Source organism: Trematosphaeria pertusa (genome assembly GCF_010094035.1).
Source record: "Trematosphaeria pertusa strain CBS 122368 unplaced genomic scaffold BU26scaffold_1, whole genome shotgun sequence".
In the NCBI taxonomy this organism is placed as follows: domain Eukaryota; kingdom Fungi; phylum Ascomycota; class Dothideomycetes; order Pleosporales; family Trematosphaeriaceae; genus Trematosphaeria; species Trematosphaeria pertusa.
The window spans coordinates 1,616,522-1,638,546 of NW_022987212.1; the positions used below are offsets into that span (position 1 = coordinate 1,616,522).

At 56.3% G+C, this 22,025-nt stretch overlaps 8 protein-coding genes across 8 annotated transcripts; 4 read left to right on the forward strand and 4 right to left on the reverse strand.

The window, feature by feature from the left end:
- Positions 1–1,189: 1,189 nt before the first annotated feature.
- Positions 1,190–8,269, forward strand: BU26DRAFT_598871 (ketoacyl-synt-domain-containing protein; the record flags this gene model as incomplete). The annotated part of the gene is made up of 6 exons (XM_033835062.1): positions 1,190–1,476; positions 1,533–1,806; positions 1,866–3,328; positions 3,395–5,561; positions 5,612–6,163; positions 6,215–8,269. 6 exons carry the CDS (start codon positions 1,190–1,192, stop codon positions 8,261–8,263), a joined length of 6,792 nt encoding a protein of 2,263 aa, XP_033691113.1. The 3' UTR covers positions 8,264–8,269.
- Positions 8,270–8,867: 598 nt separating this feature from the next.
- BU26DRAFT_412500 (FAD/NAD(P)-binding domain-containing protein) lies at positions 8,868–10,510 on the reverse strand (the record flags this gene model as incomplete). Its single annotated transcript, XM_033822973.1, has 4 exons — positions 8,868–8,974; positions 9,059–9,457; positions 9,517–10,119; positions 10,213–10,510. The coding sequence occupies 4 exons, from the start codon at positions 10,508–10,510 to the stop codon at positions 8,868–8,870; spliced, it is 1,407 nt and encodes a 468-aa protein (XP_033691114.1).
- A 148-nt stretch (positions 10,511–10,658) lies between these two features.
- On the forward strand, positions 10,659–11,346 carry BU26DRAFT_14455 (uncharacterized protein). The gene has a single exon (XM_033819880.1). The coding sequence runs from the start codon at positions 10,807–10,809 to the stop codon at positions 11,191–11,193; it is 387 nt and encodes a 128-aa protein (XP_033691115.1). The 5' UTR covers positions 10,659–10,806; the 3' UTR covers positions 11,194–11,346.
- Positions 11,347–11,424: 78 nt separating this feature from the next.
- BU26DRAFT_472116 (MFS multidrug transporter-like protein) lies at positions 11,425–13,578 on the forward strand. Its single transcript, XM_033825411.1, has 4 exons — positions 11,425–11,740; positions 11,796–12,133; positions 12,192–12,313; positions 12,367–13,578. Exons 1-4 carry the CDS (start codon positions 11,501–11,503, stop codon positions 13,461–13,463), a joined length of 1,797 nt encoding a protein of 598 aa, XP_033691116.1. The 5' UTR covers positions 11,425–11,500; the 3' UTR covers positions 13,464–13,578.
- Positions 13,579–13,711: 133 nt separating this feature from the next.
- BU26DRAFT_14451 (uncharacterized protein) lies at positions 13,712–14,765 on the reverse strand. The gene has a single exon (XM_033819878.1). It carries the CDS (start codon positions 14,392–14,394, stop codon positions 13,837–13,839), a length of 558 nt encoding a protein of 185 aa, XP_033691117.1. The 5' UTR covers positions 14,395–14,765; the 3' UTR covers positions 13,712–13,836.
- A 40-nt stretch (positions 14,766–14,805) lies between these two features.
- Positions 14,806–16,661, reverse strand: BU26DRAFT_14472 (branched-chain amino acid aminotransferase II). The gene has a single exon (XM_033819883.1). It carries the CDS (start codon positions 16,479–16,481, stop codon positions 15,138–15,140), a length of 1,344 nt encoding a protein of 447 aa, XP_033691118.1. The 5' UTR covers positions 16,482–16,661; the 3' UTR covers positions 14,806–15,137.
- A 686-nt stretch (positions 16,662–17,347) lies between these two features.
- Positions 17,348–18,502, reverse strand: BU26DRAFT_414421 (uncharacterized protein; the record flags this gene model as incomplete). The annotated part of the gene is made up of 1 exon (XM_033823070.1): positions 17,348–18,502. The coding sequence occupies one exon, from the start codon at positions 18,500–18,502 to the stop codon at positions 17,348–17,350; it is 1,155 nt and encodes a 384-aa protein (XP_033691119.1).
- An 884-nt stretch (positions 18,503–19,386) lies between these two features.
- BU26DRAFT_557591 (uncharacterized protein) lies at positions 19,387–21,618 on the forward strand (the record flags this gene model as incomplete). The annotated part of the gene is made up of 1 exon (XM_033832475.1): positions 19,387–21,618. One exon carries the CDS (start codon positions 19,387–19,389, stop codon positions 21,616–21,618), a length of 2,232 nt encoding a protein of 743 aa, XP_033691120.1.
- Positions 21,619–22,025: the final 407 nt, after the last annotated feature.

The window sequence follows — 22,025 nt, forward strand, 5'->3', positions numbered from 1 at the left end:
ACCGCAGTCGCACAATGTACGCGGCGCTCCCTCGCCTGAGACAGATAGGACCGCCCATGCGACCCGTGTACCGGGCGCCACATTCTATCAATCTGCAAGCTACCGTTCTACTCGTATGGCCCGTCCGGCGACTTTCTTTGACCGTTCCTCTGCCAGCCCCTGACCTCTCCGCTCCCCTTCAGCTATCGTACCTCATTACGGGCCGCTGCGCGCCGTTCCTGTATCCCTGCCAGCTAACGTGAGAATACGAACCCGCTAGCCATGGTCAGCGTTCGTCCAACATGCACACCGCCCGTTTCGTGTCGCGCGGCCGATCCAGAGCCTCGAGAACACGGTCAACGTACGCACGTTGCACCCTTTTCGTCGCTTTCGTGTGCCCATCAATATAAGGCTGAACACTGTGGAGGCCATATGACACGGACTCAGTCGATTCAGGCGTCTCGGCCTGAGGCAGAGCCTCGCACAGAGCTTTTTCGCACCGTATAAATTTCCCTCTGGAGTAGCGGATGCGCACGATACGTATGTGGAGTAAGCCACCGTCGATCCTTACTTGAGTGGTGGTCGGGAAGTGACTGGGTGGGTACATCGAGCTTATCAAAGGAGTCGCGTTGCGTGTACCCAACCACTGCACACGTATTCGCTCTCATCGCAAGGAGCGTGCAGACAACTCCTTTTGGCTGTTTCAGCCCTTACCGCTTCCCCTGTGTGAGCGTCTCCATTCTGACCGGTCAAGCCCGAGGAGATGGCCCGACAATCGGACAGACAGGCGAACACTGACTGACAGCTGCCTAGCACGTCAGATTCGAATCCGTGGGATGCGGACTTCAGCTATCAGATAGCGAAACTACCATGCACCAATCGGCTATCAAACGGTGCATCGCTGAAGGACAGCTTACCCCTACCAGAGACACTCCAGAGTGTACTCGGGGAACAAAAGATTAGTTTCACGTGCCGCCAGGAGTCGAGATTAGTCGTTGTCGGCGCTGACGAATTGGACTCGCCATTGTCATGTTGAACCTTTTCGGGGCTATGATTCTTCCGAGCAAAACGAGGTCTGGGGCGGAGTGAAACATTTGCCTCCAGCTGGATTATGAATATCGAGCAGTGAGTTGGCCAAACAAAGGGGACGCCTAAGCCAGCAGTTCATGCAACTCTCTCAAGTTTCCAAATCGACATCAAGAACTCTACCATGGCGGACCATCTGAAGTTGTATCTCTTTGGAGACCAGACGTTCGACATACAGCCTCATCTGAAGGACCTGCTTCGGAACAGAGCCAATCCGGTCCTAGAGGCCTTCCTCGAGAAGGCTTACGATGCAATTCGTAGGGACATCTACCGATTGCCGCACGATGTCAGGGACGAGATTCCTCGATTCACATCCCTAGATGATCTGTTTATGTGGAACAAGAGCGGCAAACGATGCATTCCGCTCGATATGGCCGTCACTTGCATGTATCAGCTCGGAGCGTTTATCAGGTATGCTCCACAACTGTCCCATGATCTACCTTTAACAAAGCTAATTCGCCATGAAGTCAAGCAGACAGCGAGTGTTATGGTGCAGACGGCTCCCGGGTCGTTGGTCTCTGTACAGGAGCCCTTGCCGCTGCTGCTGTCAGCTGCAGCCGGAGCACACTAGAGCTGATTCCTCTGGCTGTCGATGCAGTGATCGTGGCCTTCAGAACGGGCATGGTTGTGGCTGATGCCGTGAAGCGAGTTGCCCCTTCGCTGGGCTCCAACCAGAGCTGGTCGATTATATTTCCGGAATCGGCATCTGCGGACAGTGTACGCAAGTTCTGTGACCAGAGTGTAAGTTTCTCCGCTTTTTCCACCTTCTGAAGGTTGCGCCCGCCTCTAACTGGCTTCAGGGGCTCCCGGTGACGAGCCGGCCTTACATCAGCGCCTACGCACCGAATTGGATCACTGTCAGCGGGCCGCCGACATCGCTTGATCATCTCGTCCACTCAGGGAACTTCAAGACGGGCAGATTCAAGAGCATTCCCGTGTACGGACCATATCACGCACCACATATCCACTCCCGGTTCGACATTGATGATATCGTGGGAGGGCTGTCCTCTGACAGCAGTGCCGTCCCTCAACGCATTGCCTTATTCCCAAGCGCGGCGTCCACGGAGGGAAAGCGCAATTTCGGAGCTCTCTTGGAGGCTGCTGTTGGAGAAATACTGCTACATCCCATCCGATGGAGGAATATTCTTGACGATCTGCAGGCGTGGATCCAGAGTGTGGGCCCAAAGTCATTTGCCGTCATTCCTATCGGGACCACTGCCGACCAACTCATTTATACCGAGCTTAGACAGACACCGTTGCGCACGCGGATCCCCTCCACGCATGCTCATGGGAAGCCGGCTTCGTCTGGAAATACTTCCTACCCGACTCCGAACAAGCCCAAGCTTGCCATCATCGGCATGTCCGGGCGGTTCCCGGGAGCTAAGGACAATAGCGCCTTCTGGGACTTGCTCTACCAAGGTCTGGATGTCCACAAACCTGCTCCAACCCTTCATTGGGATGTCAAAACGCACGTCGACCCCACAGGAGCCCGGAAGAACACCAGTGCAACACCGTTTGGGTGCTGGCTAGACGATCCAGCTGTGTTCGATGCCCGCTTCTTCAACATCTCGCCACGAGAAGCGCCACAGATCGACCCAGCACAGAGACTTGCTCTGATGACGGCATACGAGGCAATCGAACAAGCTGGTATTGTGCCTGATGCTACCCCCTCTACAAGACGTGATCGCGTCGGCGTATTTTACGGCGTCACGAGCAACGATTGGATGGAGACGAACTCTGCCCAGAACATCGATACCTACTTTATCCCGGGTGGGAATCGAGCATTTATTCCTGGCCGCATCAATTACTGCTTTAAATTTAGCGGCCCGAGCTATGCAGTCGATACGGCGTGTTCCTCCAGCCTGGCTGGCATACACTTGGCGTGCAATTCACTATGGCGTGGAGACATCGACACCGCGATCGCGGGTGGGACGAATGTTCTCACAAACCCGGACTTCACGGCTGGTCTTGATCGAGGGCACTTCCTCTCGCGGACTGGCAATTGTAAGACGTTCGATGATGAGGCTGACGGGTATTGCCGTGGTGAAGGTATCGGAACTGTCATCATCAAGCGCCTCGATGATGCTCTCGCAGATAACGACCCTATTCTGGGCATTATTCTCGGCGCATACACAAACCACTCTGCTGAGTCGGAATCAATTACCCGGCCCCATGTCGGAGCACAGCGTGCGATTTTCAGCAAGATTCTGAACCAGGGTGGTGTGGAGCCTTACACTGTCGGTTATGTTGAGATGCACGGAACGTAAGACTCCCTTTTGCCTTCTTGCCGCTATGATCTCTTTATTACCGGATAGCTAACTTGTTGCAGAGGCACTCAAGCTGGCGATGCAGGAGAAATGTCTAGTGTGCTCGACACTTTCGCACCGCCCCTATCCCAAGTCGAACGAGCCAGAACGACTGATGAGGCTCTCTACATCGGGTCAGCAAAATCCAACATCGGCCATGGCGAAGCCGCTTCTGGAGTCTCAAGTCTCATCAAGGTGTTGCTCATGATGCAGAAGAATATGATTGTCCCCCATTGTGGCATCAAGACAAAGATCAATCACCGGTTTCCGACCGATCTGAAGGAACGAAACGTCAAAATTGCGCTGAAACCGACTCCATGGGAGAGAAACTCAGACCCTTCCAATCCCAGGCGAGTCTTTGTGAACAACTTCAGCGCCGCTGGTGGGAATTCGGCTCTCTTGCTCGAAGATGCTCCGCTCAGTCAGGACCCATCCGCTCGGGCCACCGATCCCCGAACTCACCAACTCATATCTGTCTCGGCTAAGAATGGCGTGTCTCTACAGGGAAACCTCAGGTCTATGCTCGGCTTCCTGAAGCAGAACCCAGATGTCTCTCTCACGCAGCTCTCCTACACCACAACAGCACGGCGCATGCACCACCAGCATCGTGTCATGCTTTCTGGCTCTACCGTCCAGGACTTCAGCACCCAGATTGAGTCGGCTCTTCGGGATAACAAAGGAATGACTAGGCCGAAAAGTGCTCCCAAGGTCATTTTCATGTTTACTGGCCAAGGCGCCCTATACCCTGGAATGGGGAAGCAGCTTTTCGAGAACTTCTCTACCTTCCGCAACGAGATGCATCGCTTGGATCGGATCGGACAGAATCTAGGCTTTACATCCATGTTGCCTGTCATCCAATCCGAGGAACAGGACATGAGTGGATTTGCTCCTACAGCTGTTCACCTGGCAAATGTCTGCATGCAGATCGCTCTGAGTAAACTGTGGGCATCCTGGGGAATTACTCCTGTCGCTGTCACTGGCCACAGCCTCGGCGAATATGCCGCACTCAACGCCAGCGGGGTACTCTCGGATGCGGATACCATCTATCTTGTGGGAAAGAGGGCGACTCTGATCGAAGAGAAGTGCACGCGTGACACGCACGCGATGCTTGTTGTCAAAGGGACAGTGGACGACATCGCAAGGATCCTGAAAGACAGCAAGTATGAGATCGCTTGCATCAATTCACCAATCGAGACCGTCTTGGCCGGATCGAACGAACGCGTCTCCAGCTGGAAACGCTCGTTTGCCGATTCGGGAGTGCCCTCTACACTGCTCAAGGTCCCCTACGCATTCCACTCCTCCCAGATGGACCCAATACTGTCGGACCTCAAGTCGGTTGCGAGTGTCGTAACGTTCTCCAAGCCAAGGATTCCCATCCTGTGCCCCCTTGAGGGTAGCGTCGTCGATGACGATGGGAGCTTCGGCCCTAACTACCTCGCACGCCATGCTCGCGAACCTGTCAATATGCTCGAGGCGCTGCTGACGGCACAAAGAGACCACCTCATCACCGACTTGACCCCGATGCTAGAGATTGGCCCGCATCCCGCTGTTTCTAGCATGGTAAAAGCCGTGCTAGGACCGCAGACGACAACCTTGGCCACATTGCAGCGTGGTAGGGGAGTCTGGCAGGTCCTAGGAGCAACATTGGGCTCCCTTTATAGTGCCGGTGCCGACATCCGCTGGGCAGAGTACCACCGCGACTTCAAGGGCTCCCACAAGGTCCTTTCCCTGCCGGCATACAGCTGGGACACCAAGGAATACTGGATTCAGTATGTCAATGACTGGTCGCTGCGCAAGGGAGACCCTCCTTTGATGATGCAAAACGCTCCAAGGCTCGAAAGCACGACTATCCACAGAGTCGTCGAAGAAACGGGCGACTCCAACAAGGCTCATATCATCGTGGAGGCCGACATCGCACGCAAAGATCTGAGCCCGCTCGTACAAGGACACGAGGTAGACGGCATCCCGCTCTGCACCCCGTCGGTCTATGCGGATATCGCTTTGACCCTGGGCACTTATCTTCTCCAGCGTTACCGCCCTGATCAGCAGGAGAAGCTGGTGGACGTATCGGACATGACTATTTCGAAGGCCATGATCCTAAAGGCCGGCGCAACCGAACAGTTCCTCCAAGCACATGCTGAAGTCGATTGGCCGTCCCAGGCAGCCAGCATTAAATTCCTCTCCTTCGACGTAAGTGCCTCCTTGTATCCCATGCAAATGACGGGCTGACTGGATTACAGAATAAGCAGAAATTGCAGGAGCATTCACGCTGCGTCGTGCGCTTCAAGGACGGAAAGCTCCAGCAAGCGCTTCAAGCAGATGCTTCAAACATCAAGCAAAAGATGCAAGTTCTCCGTGCGGGCATCGCCACCGGCACAACCGCCCGCTTCAACCGCCCCATGGCATATCGCGCCATCCGACCTTTGGCACGCTTCCACGACGACTACCGCGCAATAGACGAAATGGTCCTGAACAGCAACACATTCGAGGCCACCAGTCGTCTCAGTTTCGGTGGCGTGAAAAGAGACGGTAACTTCCACACTCATCCAGCGCTCATTGACTCTCTGACTCAATCCTGCGGCTTCACGATGAACTGCAATGACTCCACGGACCTAGATAACGAAGTCTTCATGAACCATGGATGGGGTTCGTTCCAGATGTTTGAGCCCATAGACTTTGAGAAGGTGTATACGACCTATACGCGTATGGAGCAAGCGCCGGATAAGCTGTGGCACGGCGATGTTGTCATCTTCGATGGCGATAGAGTTGTTGCGTTCTTCGGGCAGATTGCGGTGTGTACTCGCGCTTCTTCGCTTTACTAGCATGTGCTGACTTCACCCCAGATTCAAGGCGTACCTCGACGTGTCTTGAAGGTCATCCTGTCCATCGAAAGCGGAAGCAAATCCCAGAAGCCGCAACCCGCGCAGAAGCAACAACATCCTATCGCGGCGCCAGCGCCTCCCACCCATTTCCCTCCTCCAGTCACCGCAGATGCCCACGCATCCAAGCTTGCGAAGGCGCTGTCCATCATCGCGGACGAGAGTGGCCTCGCTATCACGGACCTGACTGATGGCACCGTGTTCTCCGACGTTGGCGTCGACTCTCTTCTGGGTCTGACCATCTCGGCTCGCTTCAAAGAGGAACTTGACGTCGACCTCGACTTCAACGCACTCTTCTACGAGCATCCCACTGTTGGCGACCTCAAGGCCTCCCTAGGTGGTTCTACGGCTAGCACGACCGGCGTGTCTACTCCGCTATTGACCGACACCATGCCGACAGCCACTGCCACGGGCGCCACGACGCCTAACACGGATCGCGACTCCCTTGGGCCCAAGGTGGACTTTCAGCGCGCTCTTCAGATCGTCTCGGAAGAGAGTGGAATTGCAATCGAAGACCTCACCGACGATATGAATTTCGCAGACACGGGCGTGGATTCTCTAATGTCCCTCGTCGTCGTGAGCCGGTTCCGAGATGAGCTCGAGCTGGACATCCAGCACGAGACGCTTTTCCTCGAGTGCCCCACCGTGGCGGACTTGAAAACGGTGCTGGTGGGAGAAAGCCCGCCGGAGAACCAGCCGCTTCCCGTACCAGCCTTCGACAGGTTGCAGCTCACTCCCACGGCGAATGGAACTCCTAAGCGCAGCGAGAGCGAGTCAGCTGCGCTGGCGGCTCGCAAGCACGCCGTCGACGAATATGTTCATAAGTACACGGCTGGATACTCTGCGCCTGTTCCTTCACCGATCTCTGCCGCACCAAACGACAATGAGAAAGTTGTCCTAGTCACAGGTGCATCAGGGAGCCTGGGTGGCCACCTAGTCTACCACTTAGCGCAGCTTCCCGACGTGAAGACCGTGGTCTGCCTCAACCGCGAGAACAAGGCCGAGCCGTACGCGCGCCAGCAAAAAGCCATGAGAAGCAAGGGCATCCGTTTCCCTGAGGCCCTCAAGCCCAAGCTCCTCGTGCTGCAGACCGACAGCGCGAAGCCCATGCTCGGCCTCTCAGCCAGCGAATACGAATCCCTCGTCGGCTCCGTCACGCACCTCATCCACAATGCCTGGCCCATGAGCGCGAAACGCCCCTTGGCCGGCTTCGAGCCCCAGTTCCAGGTCATGCGCAACCTGCTCGACTTTGCTTCCGCGGCCGCTTCCCGCCGCCCCGCCAGCTTCAAGTTCAGCTTCCAAATGGTGTCCTCCATCGGCGTCGTGGGGCACTACAACCTCGACGCCAACGACAACGCCGCTGTGACCAGAGTCCCCGAAGCCCGCGTCGGCATCGACGCCGTGCTTCCCAACGGCTACGGCGCCGCCAAATGGGGCTGCGAGCGCATGCTCGACGCGACGCTGCACGCGCACCCGCAGCGCTTCCGCACCATGGCCGTGCGCCTGGGCCAGATCGCCGGCAGCAAGACCAGCGGCTACTGGAACCCCATGGAGCATTTCGGCTTCCTAGTCAAGTCGAGCCAGACGCTCGGCGCGCTGCCCGACGCCCCGGGCGCCGCGTACTGGACGCCCGTCAACGACGTCGCCGCCGCGCTGAGCGACCTCGTCCTCAGCGACCGAGCGCCGCACCCGATCTACCACGTCGAGAACCCCGTCGGCCAGCCCTGGAGCCAGATCAATGCCGTGCTGTCCGAGGCGCTGGGTATCCGCACGCTGATTCCGTTTGAGGAGTGGGTTGAGCGCGTGCGCGCGGCGCCGCAGCATGATAATCCCGCGGCGACGCTGCTGGAGTTCTTGGATAGCAACTATATTCGCATGAGCTGCGGCGGACTGGTGCTGGATGTGGAGAAGAGTGTGCAGCATTCGGAGAGTTTGGCACGGGTGGGGCCTGTGAGTGAGGAGATCGTGAGGAAGTATGTGCATGTTTGGAGGGAGATTGGGTTTTTGAAGTAGTTTTTGAAGGGAAGGGGAGGGTTGGGTGGGTGGGGGATAGGGACGCTCGTTCGTTGCTTTCTTTCTCCTATATGTATGTGTGTTTTTTGGTGTAATTGGAATGGGAATAGAAATAGACTATTTCTTTACGAAAGCCGGCTGTGGTTAAAAGGAAGTGGGAATTGCGAAGTGATGAACGTTTCTGTTGCTCGCGTGTCTTATCTTGTTTAAAGGTATGTAGGTGGTGAGGAAGGAGGGCAGCGGAACCCCTATGTAGTGAGTAAGTCGTCTAGCTTACTTAGCTGCATAACCCCAGGGAGAAATATACACCAAACCCCTAATTGCGACCCCGCATGCTTTTGCCGTTTCGACACAGCATGCCATGGCGAACTATTTGTGGTCACATGGAGCCAGCTGTTTAAGATGAATTAAATGGGCAGATTCATGCATGCAAGCGGTGCACTTAGTATATGCCAACGGAGGGGAAAGGGGAGGCAGAAGCGACAAATACGGCAGAATCGAAATGATGCCCCGGTGGGAGCAAACACAGTTTTATTGGTACTGTACTGCACTGCACTGTACTCTCCCTCTCTCCTTCCTCCTTCCCTTCCCTTCCGTTCTTACCCTACCCAATAATCCCCGGCAGCAGCGCCTGGGTAAAATTATACAGCACAGACGCGTCGTGCGACATGAACGCCGCCCCCGTCCACCACGTATCGCGCTGTCCTTGAACTGTACAATGGTCAGCCAACCAGTCACTCAGTCATTCTATTCCACAACCAACAAAAAAAGCAGCTTCAGGGTGGGATCACTTACTTGCCTCCAACTCCCCATAAAACCCATCCCCAATCGCCCCAGCGTCAACAACCAGCTTAAACGGCGTATGGCTCCTGAACTCCACAAATTCCAGCGCTGCCGTCGTCGTCGCATTCTGCAGGCGCGCGATCACGCTCGATACATCTTCCTTGACCTCGTCCTCGGTGACGCGCACGGGGCTGCCGTACCAGGCGTAAAAGAGCCCTGGGATGCGCGTCTCGGTAATCTGGTACGCGGCGGGTAGCAGCGGGATGTTGTATGTGGCGGTGGAGGCGTTGGCGTTGGCGAATTGAGCGCCTGCGGGCAGGCCCGTGTTGCGCAGGAGCATGGTGTAGTAGTCTGTGGAGCGCCAGTGGGAGAAGAGGGTTTGTTCGGTGGGGGAGAGGTCGAAGGGTGCCGCTAAGGAGGTGCGGGGTTAGTGGGAGTGCATGGGTAAGGGAGGGGAAGGGAGGGCTTACTGTTGCTTAGGAGGGGTGGGATGCTGATCAGGAGTTTGGAGGCTTTGATGAGTTTTTTGCCTGTGGGCGTTTGGACGATGAGGCGGATTCCGCCACCACTGCTGCTGCTGCTACTGCTATTGGCGGGGCGCTTTGCGGCGACGACCGTGGAGGAGAGGAGAACATCGTCGCCTAGGTAGGCGGATGCTTTCGCGTAGATCTCCGCGTTGTTGGGTGTCGGGACAATCGCATTCCCTGACACAGAGCTCAGGAACGACTCATCGATGAACTTGAACACATGCACCGTCAACTCGTCCAGGATGTTGGACACGCCCTGCGCGGAGAAGTACACGTCGAATGCCTCGTCGCCGAGGTTGTACTTCTGGATGAAGGCGCCGAACGGGAGGAGCAGGTCTTCTGGGATGGGAGAAGGCAGGTCCCAGCTGTAGAGAAGTTGCGGGTACTTTTCCAGCTGCGCGGCGTAGGCGGAGAAGTTGAAGCTGCTGCGCACGCCCTCGACGGGCGCGCCGGTTTGGAAGTCCGCGTAGAACCGCGTTAATGGGGTGGGCTGGTAGAGCCCGGTGGTGAGGTTGAGGAGAGCGAAGTAGTCGCGTGTCACTGAGACTACGGGAAGTCGAGCAAGTCAGTCAGTTCAGTCTTTGACAGCACGGAAGCCTGAGTGCGATCTCTCTCAATCAATCGATCGATTAGACTTACTATTCCAGAACGCTTGCACGCCGTAGTCTATGCTGACACCGGTGGACGGATCGGTGTAGCTGTTGACGTGGCCGCCAAGCAGGCCTTCCTTCTCAACCAGGACCACGGATTTTCCAGCATCTCTTAGCTTCACCGCGCCGTAAGTGCCTGTCGCCCCTCCGCCGATCACCGCTACGTCGCGCGTGATGACATCGCCGCTGGGGTAGTTCTGCGCGTCGAAGTCGTCCCTGACATTCACCGCCAGGACAGGAGACAGACCCGCGTAGAGGGAGAGGAGTAAGATTGGAGCAGTCTTCATGGCGGTTGTGATTGGTGGGATACGTGCATGGATGCGCTGTCCACCTTTAACTTTTCCTCTACGGAACCGTTATATACACGTTCAACGGAAGGAGGCAGTGCAGTTGCAATAGTGGGATGTAGCCTAAGAGAGGCCGCCCATGACGACGCCAGCACGCCTCAGAAGGCACGCCTCAGAAGAGACGCTCAGGTACTCAATTTCCGAGCTGTGCTGAGGGAGACGGACCGTGTCGGACCCCCGAGTACGAAGGAGCGCTCGCAAACGTGGGTAGGGCCGCGCCCACGGTGACACAAGGAATGCCTGGTACGAGGGTGTGGCGTGCAGAATCCCATCCACGTAAGCTGCAGGAGTTCTCCCACTATGCTGGGTCCGAAGATAAACTCGCTTTGCTCCTCTCAGCTGCATGCAGTATAAGCTTCGGCCCCCATTGTGCTCGCGGGATCGGTGATGTTGTCCCTGGATTCTGGCACACGTTCCGAGCGTGGTGTAGCCCGGGGTGTACCCGACTCTTTGGTGGCCCGAATGCTCCCGACTCTTTGGAAGCCCGAATGTGCCCGACTGTTTTAAGCCCCGACTGTGCCAGGTCGATCTCGCGAGAATGTTTCTCTCCATCCCTACCAACGCAAAGACCATTTTGGTTAGTCTCGAGGGGACGTAGTTCGGTCGTATTAATAGTCAGATGATGACGGGGAGGAAATGTGGTGGAACGTCCGCTGCCCTATCGTACTAACACCGGTCAGTGATAGAGTTTGTGTCCTTCGCCAGCCTCCGACCATTTGTCGTTGGGAGTTATAACGGAGTTAAGCCCGGCGTTTACTACAGCCGACCCTTCCCTCTTCGGAGTTAGCGTCGAGTTACACAGGCTCGCAACGAGCACTGTAGTGATTGCCCTCTGCGAACGGTAAACATGAAACTGCTTTCTCCCTTGCACTTCCTCTATGCACGAGAATCGCTCTACGGCCGTCTCCTCGGCCCTCTGTTCAAGCAGCCATGGCAGAATCGACGCAATCCATCACGACGAGCAACTCGGACCGGCACACCATGGATCCCAGATCAGACATCGAGCTGGTGGACAAGGCCGGGCTAGAAGGCGATAATCCGCAGGCAGAAGCGATGCAAGCCAATACGAGTGGCGCTGCAGGCGAAGAAGGTCCTCCCACGGGCGACGTCCTTCAGCCTGCAGCCAAGAGCAGCAGGCTACAGACGGTCGTCTTGATGGGCACTCTATGCGTAGGTTTATCCCTAGTCAGATGATACGAAGCCAAACGCTAACACAGCATACCAGTCAGCCGTCTTCCTCGCCGCCCTGGACATCACCATCGTCTCCACAGCGGTGCCGACAATTTCGGAGCACTTCCGCTCCACATCGGGATACACATGGATCGGCTCATCGTTTCTGCTGGCCGCTGCCGTGGTGGCGCCCAGCTGGGGCAAGTTCAGCGACATCTGGGGCCGCAAGACGATCCTACTTATCGCCGTTGCCGTTTTCTTTCTCGGAAGCGCACTTTGTGGCGCGGCGGTTAGCATGACGATGCTTATCGTCGGTAGGGCTGTGCAAGGTGCGGCTGCTGGCGGCTTGCTGTCGCTTGTGTCTATTGTGGTGGGAGATCTCTTTTCGCCGAGGTAAGTTGAGCTGGGTGTATATCATGTCATGTGATGACCGGACTAACCCTCCTCCTAGGAAACGCGGTAAATACTACGGAATCGTGGGCATGGTATGGGCAGTGGCCTTCACACTAGGTCCGCTGATCGGGGGTGCTTTCACAAAAGGCGTGTCGTGGAGGTGGTGTTTCTACGTCAACCGTGAGTCTACCACAATCCGTATCAAGTGGCATACTAACCCATTCGCTCCACAGTACCAATCTCAGGGGCCGCCTTCATCCTCATCATTTGGCTACTCAAATTACACACGCCAAAGACGCCGCTCCTCGCCGGCCTCAAGGCCATCGACTGGACGGGCAGTCTCGCTCTCGTCGGCGGCACGCTAATGTTCCTCCTGGGGCTCACCTTCGGCGGCACCTTCCACCCCTGGGGCTCCGCCATCGTAGTCTGCCTTATCCTCTTCGGTGTCGTCACCATAGTTCTTTTCTTCGGCGTGGAGCGCTTCTTCGCCCGGTACCCCATCGTCCCAGTGCATCTATACGGCAACACGTCCAACCTCGCCGTCATCGTCGTCAATCTCTTCCACGGCATTACCTTCACGCAGAACACGTACTTCCTGCCGCTATACTGCCAGTCAGTTCTCGACGCGGAGCCGCTTCTCTCAGGCGTGCTGCTGCTGCCCTTCGCGGTGGCCATGTCCATAGCCACAGTGGGCGCGGGCCTCTACGTCAAGAAGACCGGGCGCTACCTGGACTGCATCCGCGGCGGATTCGCCCTCCTCCTCCTCGGCCAGGGCCTCATGTACGACCTGCCCGACGGGAAAACCTGGGCCAAAATCATTCTATACCAGGTCCTCCCGGGGCTCGGCGTCGGCCTCAACTTCCAGCCGCCGCTCATCGCGCTGCAGAACAACGTGCCGGGCCAGGACAACGCGGCGGCAACGGCGTCCTTCGGGCTGGTGCGCAACGTCGCGAGCGCCATGGGCGTCGTGATCGGCTCCGTGGCTTTCTCGAACAAGATGCAGGAGCAGCACGAGCAGCTCGTCGAGGCGTTGGGCACGCAGACGGCGGATTTGTTCTCTGGGAGCAATGCGCAGGCTAATGTGCTGCTCGTCAGGACGCTTCCGGGCCCGCAGAAGGCGGCTGTGCGCCATGCTTTCTGGGCAGCTATGCGTAGTATATGGATTGTTGCGGTGGGGTTTTCGGCCGCTGCGCTGGTGGTATGCGTCCTTATCCGGTACAAGGAGCTGGGGAAGACGCATGTGGAGGTGAAGACTGGGCTGGCTGGAGAGGAGGAGCGGAGGAGGATTGCGGTGGAGCAGAGGGCCAGGAAGCAGGGTGCATCAGGATGAGATATATGTGTGTGGTGCGGTATGCGCTTCTGCGCGAGATTACGTCGGAGAAGGGAGGTTTGCTTGCGGCTAGTCCCAGTCCGATCGAGCAAGTGCGCATCATCCAGATATCCGCAAAAAGCATGCGATAAGCTAAACAAAATCCAACAAAATACAAAAGTCGACCAAAGTTTCAGTCCAGTCATCCCACGTATCCGGACCATTCCACGCGTGGTGCCATTTCGCGATTCGACGTGGTGTGACCTCTCAAGACCACACAATGCACATATATCTCCGACTTCCCTGCGCCACCAACCATCAACTATCAACCACAAAAAGAAAACCACGACAATCATAATCCAAATCGAATCCAACCGTCCTGTTCAAACACCAACTACCCAGAAAACCACTGCGCACCCCAATCTAATCCAACACCCCCGCCGCACAAAACAACACAATGCTCCACTGCCCAACCTGGCTCGTCCCCCCGCCCACTAAATCCCCATCCACACCCCCTCCTCCCACCTCCACCACCTCTCCCTCTCCCCAGCAACCCACCCCATTCCTCCACTGCGCAACCTGGCTCTTCCCTCCCGCCCCGCAGTCCGATCCCTTCACCTCTGCCTCTCCCACCGCCTCGCAAAACGCACCGGATCCTGAAGAAGATGTAGACGTTGAAGTTTCGCCGTCGCCGTCGCCGACGACGAAACCTACTACGCCGGTCTTGCCCGAGGAGAGGAGTACGGAGGGATTGCGCCAGCGGAAGATAGGGAAGGAGAAGGAGAGGAGGGATTCGCTGACGGAGTAGCAGCGGTGGCGTTAGAGTGGAGTGAGAGGCGATGTGGTGCGTGAGATGGTGGGAGGGATAGTGGAGAGAAGCGGAGAGAAGCGACGAGGAACTGAGAATCCTAGCGTATTTCTTGACGAGGTTTGGTCGCGATGCGAGAGCCATAAAGCGACGAATAGGACGAAAGAAAATGAAACGTCGGATGGAGGGAGTAGACAGGGCAGCGAGAGGAGAGGAGAGATGATTTGGAAACGGACCGGGAGAGGGAGAGTAGGGCGTTGGTGAGAAAGGAAAAGGGGGATAGTGGATGAATATAAGTGCATATGCAGGGGCGAATTGGGGTAGCGGTGGAGTGCAGTCTAGTGGAGCGGAATGGAGTGGAATGGCATTAGCTTGTCTGGGTGGCAACTGAATGAATTGAACTGAATTGAGTCGATCGACACAATAGCCTTATTACGGCTCGCGAGTCATGAGTGCCGTGCCGTACATTCGCTAGCTAGCTACCAGAAAGACAGAAAACGTATGGAGAACAGACAGAACAGAACAGAACGGAATGGGGTGGTTAGGTAGCTGCCGGAGACAAGACAATACAAGGCACAACGAAGATAGATGTGGCAGGGCAGCCGTAGAGTAGGATGGAACGGTTTAGGGGAAACGGTCTGGATAAATGGTCTTTTTGATGAATACACTGCCCGCTGCTGCTGGCGCGACGTAAGCTGCAATTTTGGGTGCTTGAACACTCGCTCGACATAACCGTAACTAACGATTCTCACCCGCTGCTTATGTGACAAAAGGGTGAATGTTAACCCCCCCACTCCGAAACGCCATATGCTAGTCAACGAAAGCAATGAAAAGGCAGGTCCGTAACACACACACAGCCAGGCTCCCCACAGCTCCCTTTTCTCCTCTTACTCCTCCTCTTCAACAACATGCCCCCACTCATGCCCCTCCCACCCCTCAACCCCCCACATAATCCCCCTCAACCAACTCTTCAGCACGCGCGTATACTCCCCCATCCTCCCCTCCTTCCCCATCGGCACACCAAACTCCCTGCCGCGAAAATGTATCCGCGCGACCGGCGCCACAAACCACGCGGTGCCCGCGGCAAACGCCTCGATCAAGCGGCCCTCCTCCGCGGCCTCAACGACCTCTTGCATCGTATACGTCCGCTCCACCACCTCGACGCGTTCAAGCCCCGCGTACCCCTCTCCGGCAGCGAGCCGCCCGCGCGCAAGCTCCAGCACAGACCGCCGCGTGACGCCGTCCAGCACGATGCGATCCCCCAGCCCCGCAGTCACGAGCTGCACGACGCCCGCGCGCGAGCGCCACACGACGAAGAAGTTGCTCGCGCCGGCCTCTGTGACCGCGCAGTCCGGCCCGAACAGCCACAGGATCTGGTGGAAGCCGCGGCTGCGCGCCTCGCCCTGTGCGAGCAGCGAGGGCCCGTAGTTAGCGCCGACCTTGGCGTAGCCGAAGCCGCCGGGCCAGGCGCGGCACATGTCGTCGTGGCTGGCGAGGAGGTTCATGCCGGCGGGGAGGTGGTCCATGGGCGGGAAGCAGGTCAGGATGACGAAGAGGAGGGCTTCGTTGGGGCGCTGGACGCCGAGGGCGGGGTCGGAGGCGATCATCGTGGGGCGGATGTAGAGGAAGGCGCCTGGGTTGTCTCGTGGGAGCCACTTCGGGCCGTCGGTGGCGCAGAGTGCGGCGATGAGTTTGAGCAGCTCCGAGGGCGGGAAGGCGGGCAGCGCGATGCGGTTCGTGCTCATGAGCATGCGGTTGCAGTTTAGCTCGGGGCGGAAGAGGCGCAGTTTGCCGTCGTAGCCGCGGTAGAGTTTCATGCCCTCGAAGCACTCAGTTGCGTAGTGCAGACAGGATGCCGTGGGCATGAGGGACAGCGGGCCGTATGGTTGGAGAGACGGATCTTGCCAGCCGGTGGAGGAGGTCCAATGGGCTTGGATCATGTGGTCGGTGCATACTCTCTGAGAGGCCTGTTCTGCGGAACCGGCGGCAGGGACGGGGCGCGGGGAGGTGGTGTAGGTGCATTTGAGGCGGGACGCATCCAGTTCTCTTAGTGGAGTCTCAGTGCCATTCTCGGTCTTTGGTGTGGGTGGGAGGTTTGTGATGTCGTCTGTCAGGGCGGCGGATTTGAGCTGTGACGGTGCGGTTTTCTTGAGGGCGTCTTTGATTCCCGCGGTGGTGAGGTCCGTCGTCGTTTCGTTCTCGGCTGGAGGTGTGATGGCGATTGGAGGCATGATTGCTACTGTGTTCTGGTCAGACAAAGAAAGGATGGAAGGACAAGCCAGATGGAGACAAGCAGGGAAATCGAAAGCGATTTTGAGTCTTTGTACGTACCCACCTTCCTATCACGCGGGAGCTCGGCACAAACTAGTCTCCGTCTAACGTTGCCGCGTCTATCGTGCAGAAGTGGAGATAACAAAGATTTCCCTAGTCTAAAATTCTGCAACGAAATCTGCTCTCCTCAACAGTAGACGATGACTCAACGAGAGAGGTTCAACGAGTCCAGCTTTCCTGCCCGAGGCAAACAGCGCACGCCAGCAATTAATACCCCCAGTAGCATGATCGCAATCAACGCAAGGGCTCCGAGATCGTTATGTCACGGTTCCTGGGCTGCATAGGGCGTGCATACCACGTGCCTGAACTATCCACCTCCCCGCTTATATCCGCGGCCCGGTCTGCATCCGACGAACGACTCATAGCCATTGCTTCCCCAGATCTCGGGGCCGAAAAGCTTTTGTTGTCAAATACGGACCGTTGCATAGGAATACGCGAGACGAAGGATGCGATATCGGAGCTGAGGTGGTAAACAGCAATGAAGGCTGCTCAGGCGTGATCGAGTTATTGGAGCTGCGAAGTGACGAGTCGGATAGCCACGGCTCAACACGAGATCTCAAAAAGCCACTTGACGAATAAAGCTCCGTCAAACGACCCATGTCTATGCCGCAAAAAAAAAACAAGCAGCCGTCATACTTTGCACAGTAGCGCCCACAGGTGCGCAAGATGGTAGAAATTCTACGTACCGCGCTCCGCAGTACGCGGATCCGTAGATTGCCATCCACCTCTATCCGCTATCATACAACCGCGCGGCCCTCGTTCAATCTCACGGTGATGACGAGGGCGCTTCGCTCATTCCACTTGCAGACATTGTCTGCGATGTGCGCAAGCCGTCGATGCCCGAGATGATGCCGTCTGCAACTTCGCCCACTCGTCCTTCCAGCGAGCGGAGGTCCATTTTGCTGACCGCATTGTTGATCTGCTCCATGACTTCTTCCTCTTGCACTGTCTCAGCCATGACTTGTCCTTCTGTGCGCCAGTATTCCTCTCGCACGCCGCGCAGCGCAGGATCGCGGTTGATCGAGTTTGTGAGGAGGCCGAGGGCGCGCAGCTTGTGCATCGTCTCTTCCGCTTGACGCGTGGTCGTCTCTATGCGCTCCGCCATCGAGGGAGGTTTCGCAAGCCAGCGGTTCGTGCTCGTGAGCCAGAGGACCGCTCCCAGTGTGCCGTCTACGGCGGCGAACGACATGTACCGCAGGAAGCGGATGCGCCAGTGCACGAAGTCGATATCTTGAAGCACCTTCGCCCGCTTGTTCATCGTTATATCGTATGTCCCCAAGTACCACGCCTCCACCACTACCATCACCAACCCCGCAATCGTCGCATGTATGTGAAACCGCGACCCTTCCGATCCGACGAGCGAGGACGTAGCGAGGCCGAGCACAACGAGGTGCGCAATGTGCGGCGTCAAAATCTTCGGCAAGCTGTAAAGGAAGAAGTTCCTCTGGTCATCTCCGTCCCCCGTCGTACACCATACACAGTTCAACAGCGTATCCGGCCCATACACAAAGTACAAGAGCCTATTCTGCACCCTGGCAAACTTCGCCTTCAGCGCCTCGTCCTCGCCCGTCAACTCCCTCAGCATCCGCAGCCGCGTAAACAGCACACTCGGCTCCGTCTGCAGCCGGCCCTGCGTCTTCACAAACACATTCTCGGGCGCGAAGTGCGGCAGCGAGAGGACGAGGCAGACGACGGCGCTGACGAACAGCAGATTGAGCGCGCGCTGGACTTTTGGCGGGGTGGGTCGGACGGATACGCTCCGCGAGGTTGCACGCGCCGTGTTGAAGAGGCTCACGATGCGCGGGAGGAGAAAGGGCCCGAAGATAATGAGGAGCGAGTGCACGTTTTTGGGGAGGAAGGTGAGGCGCGGGATTACGACGTAGGAGAAGACGAGCAGGCCGAGGGACTGCCAGTTGAACATGGTGGCGGTGGTGAGGGTGGCATGAGGTCTGCTTGAAGGAGAGGAGTTCGCGAAAGGTGTTCGCAGCGCACAAAGAATGTGGGTGACGTGTGAAAGAGCAGCGCGACGTGCCGCCAGTTGGTCGGGGACCCGCTCCGGGCCGTCGGATCTAGCCTGTTCCAGCCTAGCTCGCTCACGCTTCTCAATATCAACCTTGGAACCTTGGAATCCTGCCCAAGATAAATAAGATGGATTGGATATTTTTATACCTGAACAGCGGTAAGCACCCTCCAGGCTCCCATATTCCATCCGCCCTCTTGCCTATCCTCCCCAGCCACCATCCATCCACCAAGGTTGAGGCGCTAGACCTAGAATAGCTAGCGTTCAAACCTCGCCGCCAGGGCTCTCGTCCCTTCCTTCACCAGCTGCCTCATCAACGCGACAGGACTCGTTTCAATTCGCACCCAATCCGCGATCATTGATTCATCTCTCCGACTAAAATGAAAGTGTCTCGTTGCGGGATTCCGCAGCACATTGTTGAGGGCTCGCAATCCGGCGAGTGGGATTGAAGTCGAGCTATCTCGCCACCGCACAGCTGTAACGCGACCAAGCAATGGCGGCTTTCCTTAGAAAAGACGCCTCTCCGCACCAATGTCCCTCCACTTACGCCAGCCTTTACCTTCGTTGAGCTTGGATTGGCAGCAATATGTTGCCCTTCTGCCTTTTAGACTTGGCGTGGAGGCGCAGCTGGGCATCTGCATTCGCTGCCTGATATGAATAGAGCCTCGCCGCCGGTTAGGCTGATGTTCACGTCTCATCGAGCCTTATCGCTTCCTCCAACTTCTCACCTCCTCGAGACTCAGATTCTCAAGCGAAAATCCGAAGCAAGACCAGTCGTGCCTAAAATGGCGTTGTCATTCACCGCAGGTCACCTGACGCTTGCCGCATGGGGCTTCTCAGCCGGCGACATTGCTGTCCTCGCTGGCGCTGGACGTGCAGTCGGAAACTGGGTTATGAACCATCTCAAAGACCAAGCACTTCTGCAGTTCCTCAAAGTCGACCCAGAAGACCTGATCCCGCGGAAAGGCCTCATTGATCCGGCCGCTCTCCACCAGAGATGGGATGTGCAGCTGACGCTGCTCCAGAATGGTAACAGCAGGGTGATTGGCGGGAAGGGAGGAGCAGTGGTCGAAAGCATGGGCATCTTCAGCTGGTTGATGACCATTGTCGTCAGTGGTTTGGATGCTTCGTTGCAAGTTGGCGACATGAGGAAGGTTATGTCGAGCTTTTTGACAGCGCTGTTTGAGGAGCAAGTTGACGGGCTTGACTATCTGCAGCGAGAGCTACCGCAGCACATTCAGGGTTGGGTATCGGCAGCTGTGGTTCGCAACATAACGCGAAGAGCAAGGCAGGAATGGGCGACGCTTCTCGAGCGGAAGCTTCGATTACCAGGCATGATGCCATCAGAAGAGAAGGACGAGGTGGTGCGCTTTCTCATCTGGCTTGTGGGAGCTCGCAAGCAGAAGGAGAATAGGAGGTTCGAAACAGCATCCAGTGACGTATTCTGCTTGGCGTTCGTCCTCGAAAGCCTCGGACTAGATCTTCTTAGAGGCGTTGCGATCGAGAAAGAGGAGTTAGAGAGTTGTGAAAGCAGCCTTCTAGTGGTGTTCAATCCGGCGGCCCTAGGTGTCGGACACGCCCAGAACAAGCTATTGGCTGCTTCGGGAAATATGCTCTACGCGAAAAGCCGCAATTGCATGCGCATTCCTCTGGATTTCAAGGAAGAATGCGTCTCTCTTTGGCCCGGCACAATATTGGAAAATAACGACCGACGACAGATCTTCAAGGACGGTGACAGGGCCTGCAAAAGTCTTGAGATCTTTCCCGTATTTCCCGGAGATGAGCGTCACGACTTCGGATACGGGTTCGTCGACCCCACATCGGCTAAGGTCGGACGTGTGGATCCCGCCATCTACCGAGTTGCCTCAAGTCTGTTCCCAGTCGTCAACCCGTCACTAGTGAATGCCGTGTCCCACATCATGGCACAATTTCCCGAATGGAAGATCGTAGAGGACCAGAGCATCTTCCAATACCTTCATTCCAATCCTGCTTGCCTGAGCAAGATACAAGTCCTTTTTCTGGGCTACTATTATGCCCTGCTGGACAAAGTCATAGACAACTCGCGGTTAACAACCAGGGAAGGCTACGGTACTTGGCGGTGGTTCGACTTACATATGTTATACGAGCTGCAGGACGTCCTCGCTGATAACGTCCGCGAGATAGCCAAACAAAAAGACAGCCATGGAAACACGATGCGATACATCAAACGGGAGGGAATCATGAAGTTCCTCGCCGTGCTTCTAGCCGGAGCGGAAGAGAACCAGACCAGCGCGATAAACGAAAGCACCATCGGCATTCACGGCAAGATCTCCATTGTCTCGTCCAGTCTCCTAGCTGCCGGGGACACAGTCGATCTGGCCATGAAGTTCTGCCTCCTCGACACTGATTCATCGGCCATTCCCAGCAATGCCAGGGGCCTAGTCCTCAGCGGAGAAGGTACTTTCCTAGTACGCTTCGCTGCACAACCAAGCGACGATAATTTAAAAAACGTCAGCGAGGTAAACCAGCAAGAGCTCGACCAAGACTTCACGTCCCACATCGAGCCCGACTGGGACAACGACGTGCAGGCATGCCAAGTCGTCTTCCGCTACAAAGGCCGCGTCGTCCGACGACTTTCTCCACTGTCGATAGAGCGAGCATTGGTCAGCCCTGCGAAAGTCATTGAAGGAAACCCTAAAGCTGGCACTGTTCTGGATAAAGTATTGGTAGGGAGTGTTGAGGGCTGTTTCTCCACGTTCCCAGCCCGGAACCTCGATAGCCCGGACCACCACCTGCATTCGCCTCCGGTCTTACTCCCATTCAAGGGCCGCATCAAAGCGCGCGCTTGCATGCGGACTGTGTATCATATCAGTCATTTTCGCTGCATAAAACTACTCGAGCTTTGCGCATCTCCTCACTGGGCTGAGATAACGAAAGGTTCAAGCGATCAAGGGGAGATGGTCGTCTTGTACCGCGAAGGAAATAAGCCGCCGGAGGAGGAGGCCTGGGAGACTGCTAGATGGGTAATCATAATGTGAGCGGTCTGTGAACGGGTTTGTGGCTTGGAAAAGGAGGCGCTTTGAAGAAGAGCCGTCATTTCGATCCCGGTATATAGTCGCCTAGAAGGACATGATCCTTAAGCCCACTTCATAGAAAACAGTTAAAACCTTTAAGCGCCTTAAACTAATCTAAAGTTATAGTATCTTCTAGCTTAATTCTTTTCTATAATAAATAACTTTAGAAATAGCTATTTATAGCTAAATTATTATATATATTATAAAGAAAAGAAGCTCTATATTATGAGGTAGAGAGAGGTAGAAGACTCTCTCTCTCTCTCTCTCTCTCTAACATATATATTAACAGAGGGGGAGTATACCCCCTAGATACTTAAAACAGGGGTAGAACAAGGAGCTTTTTCACCGCTGACATAAATTCTACGCTAGCA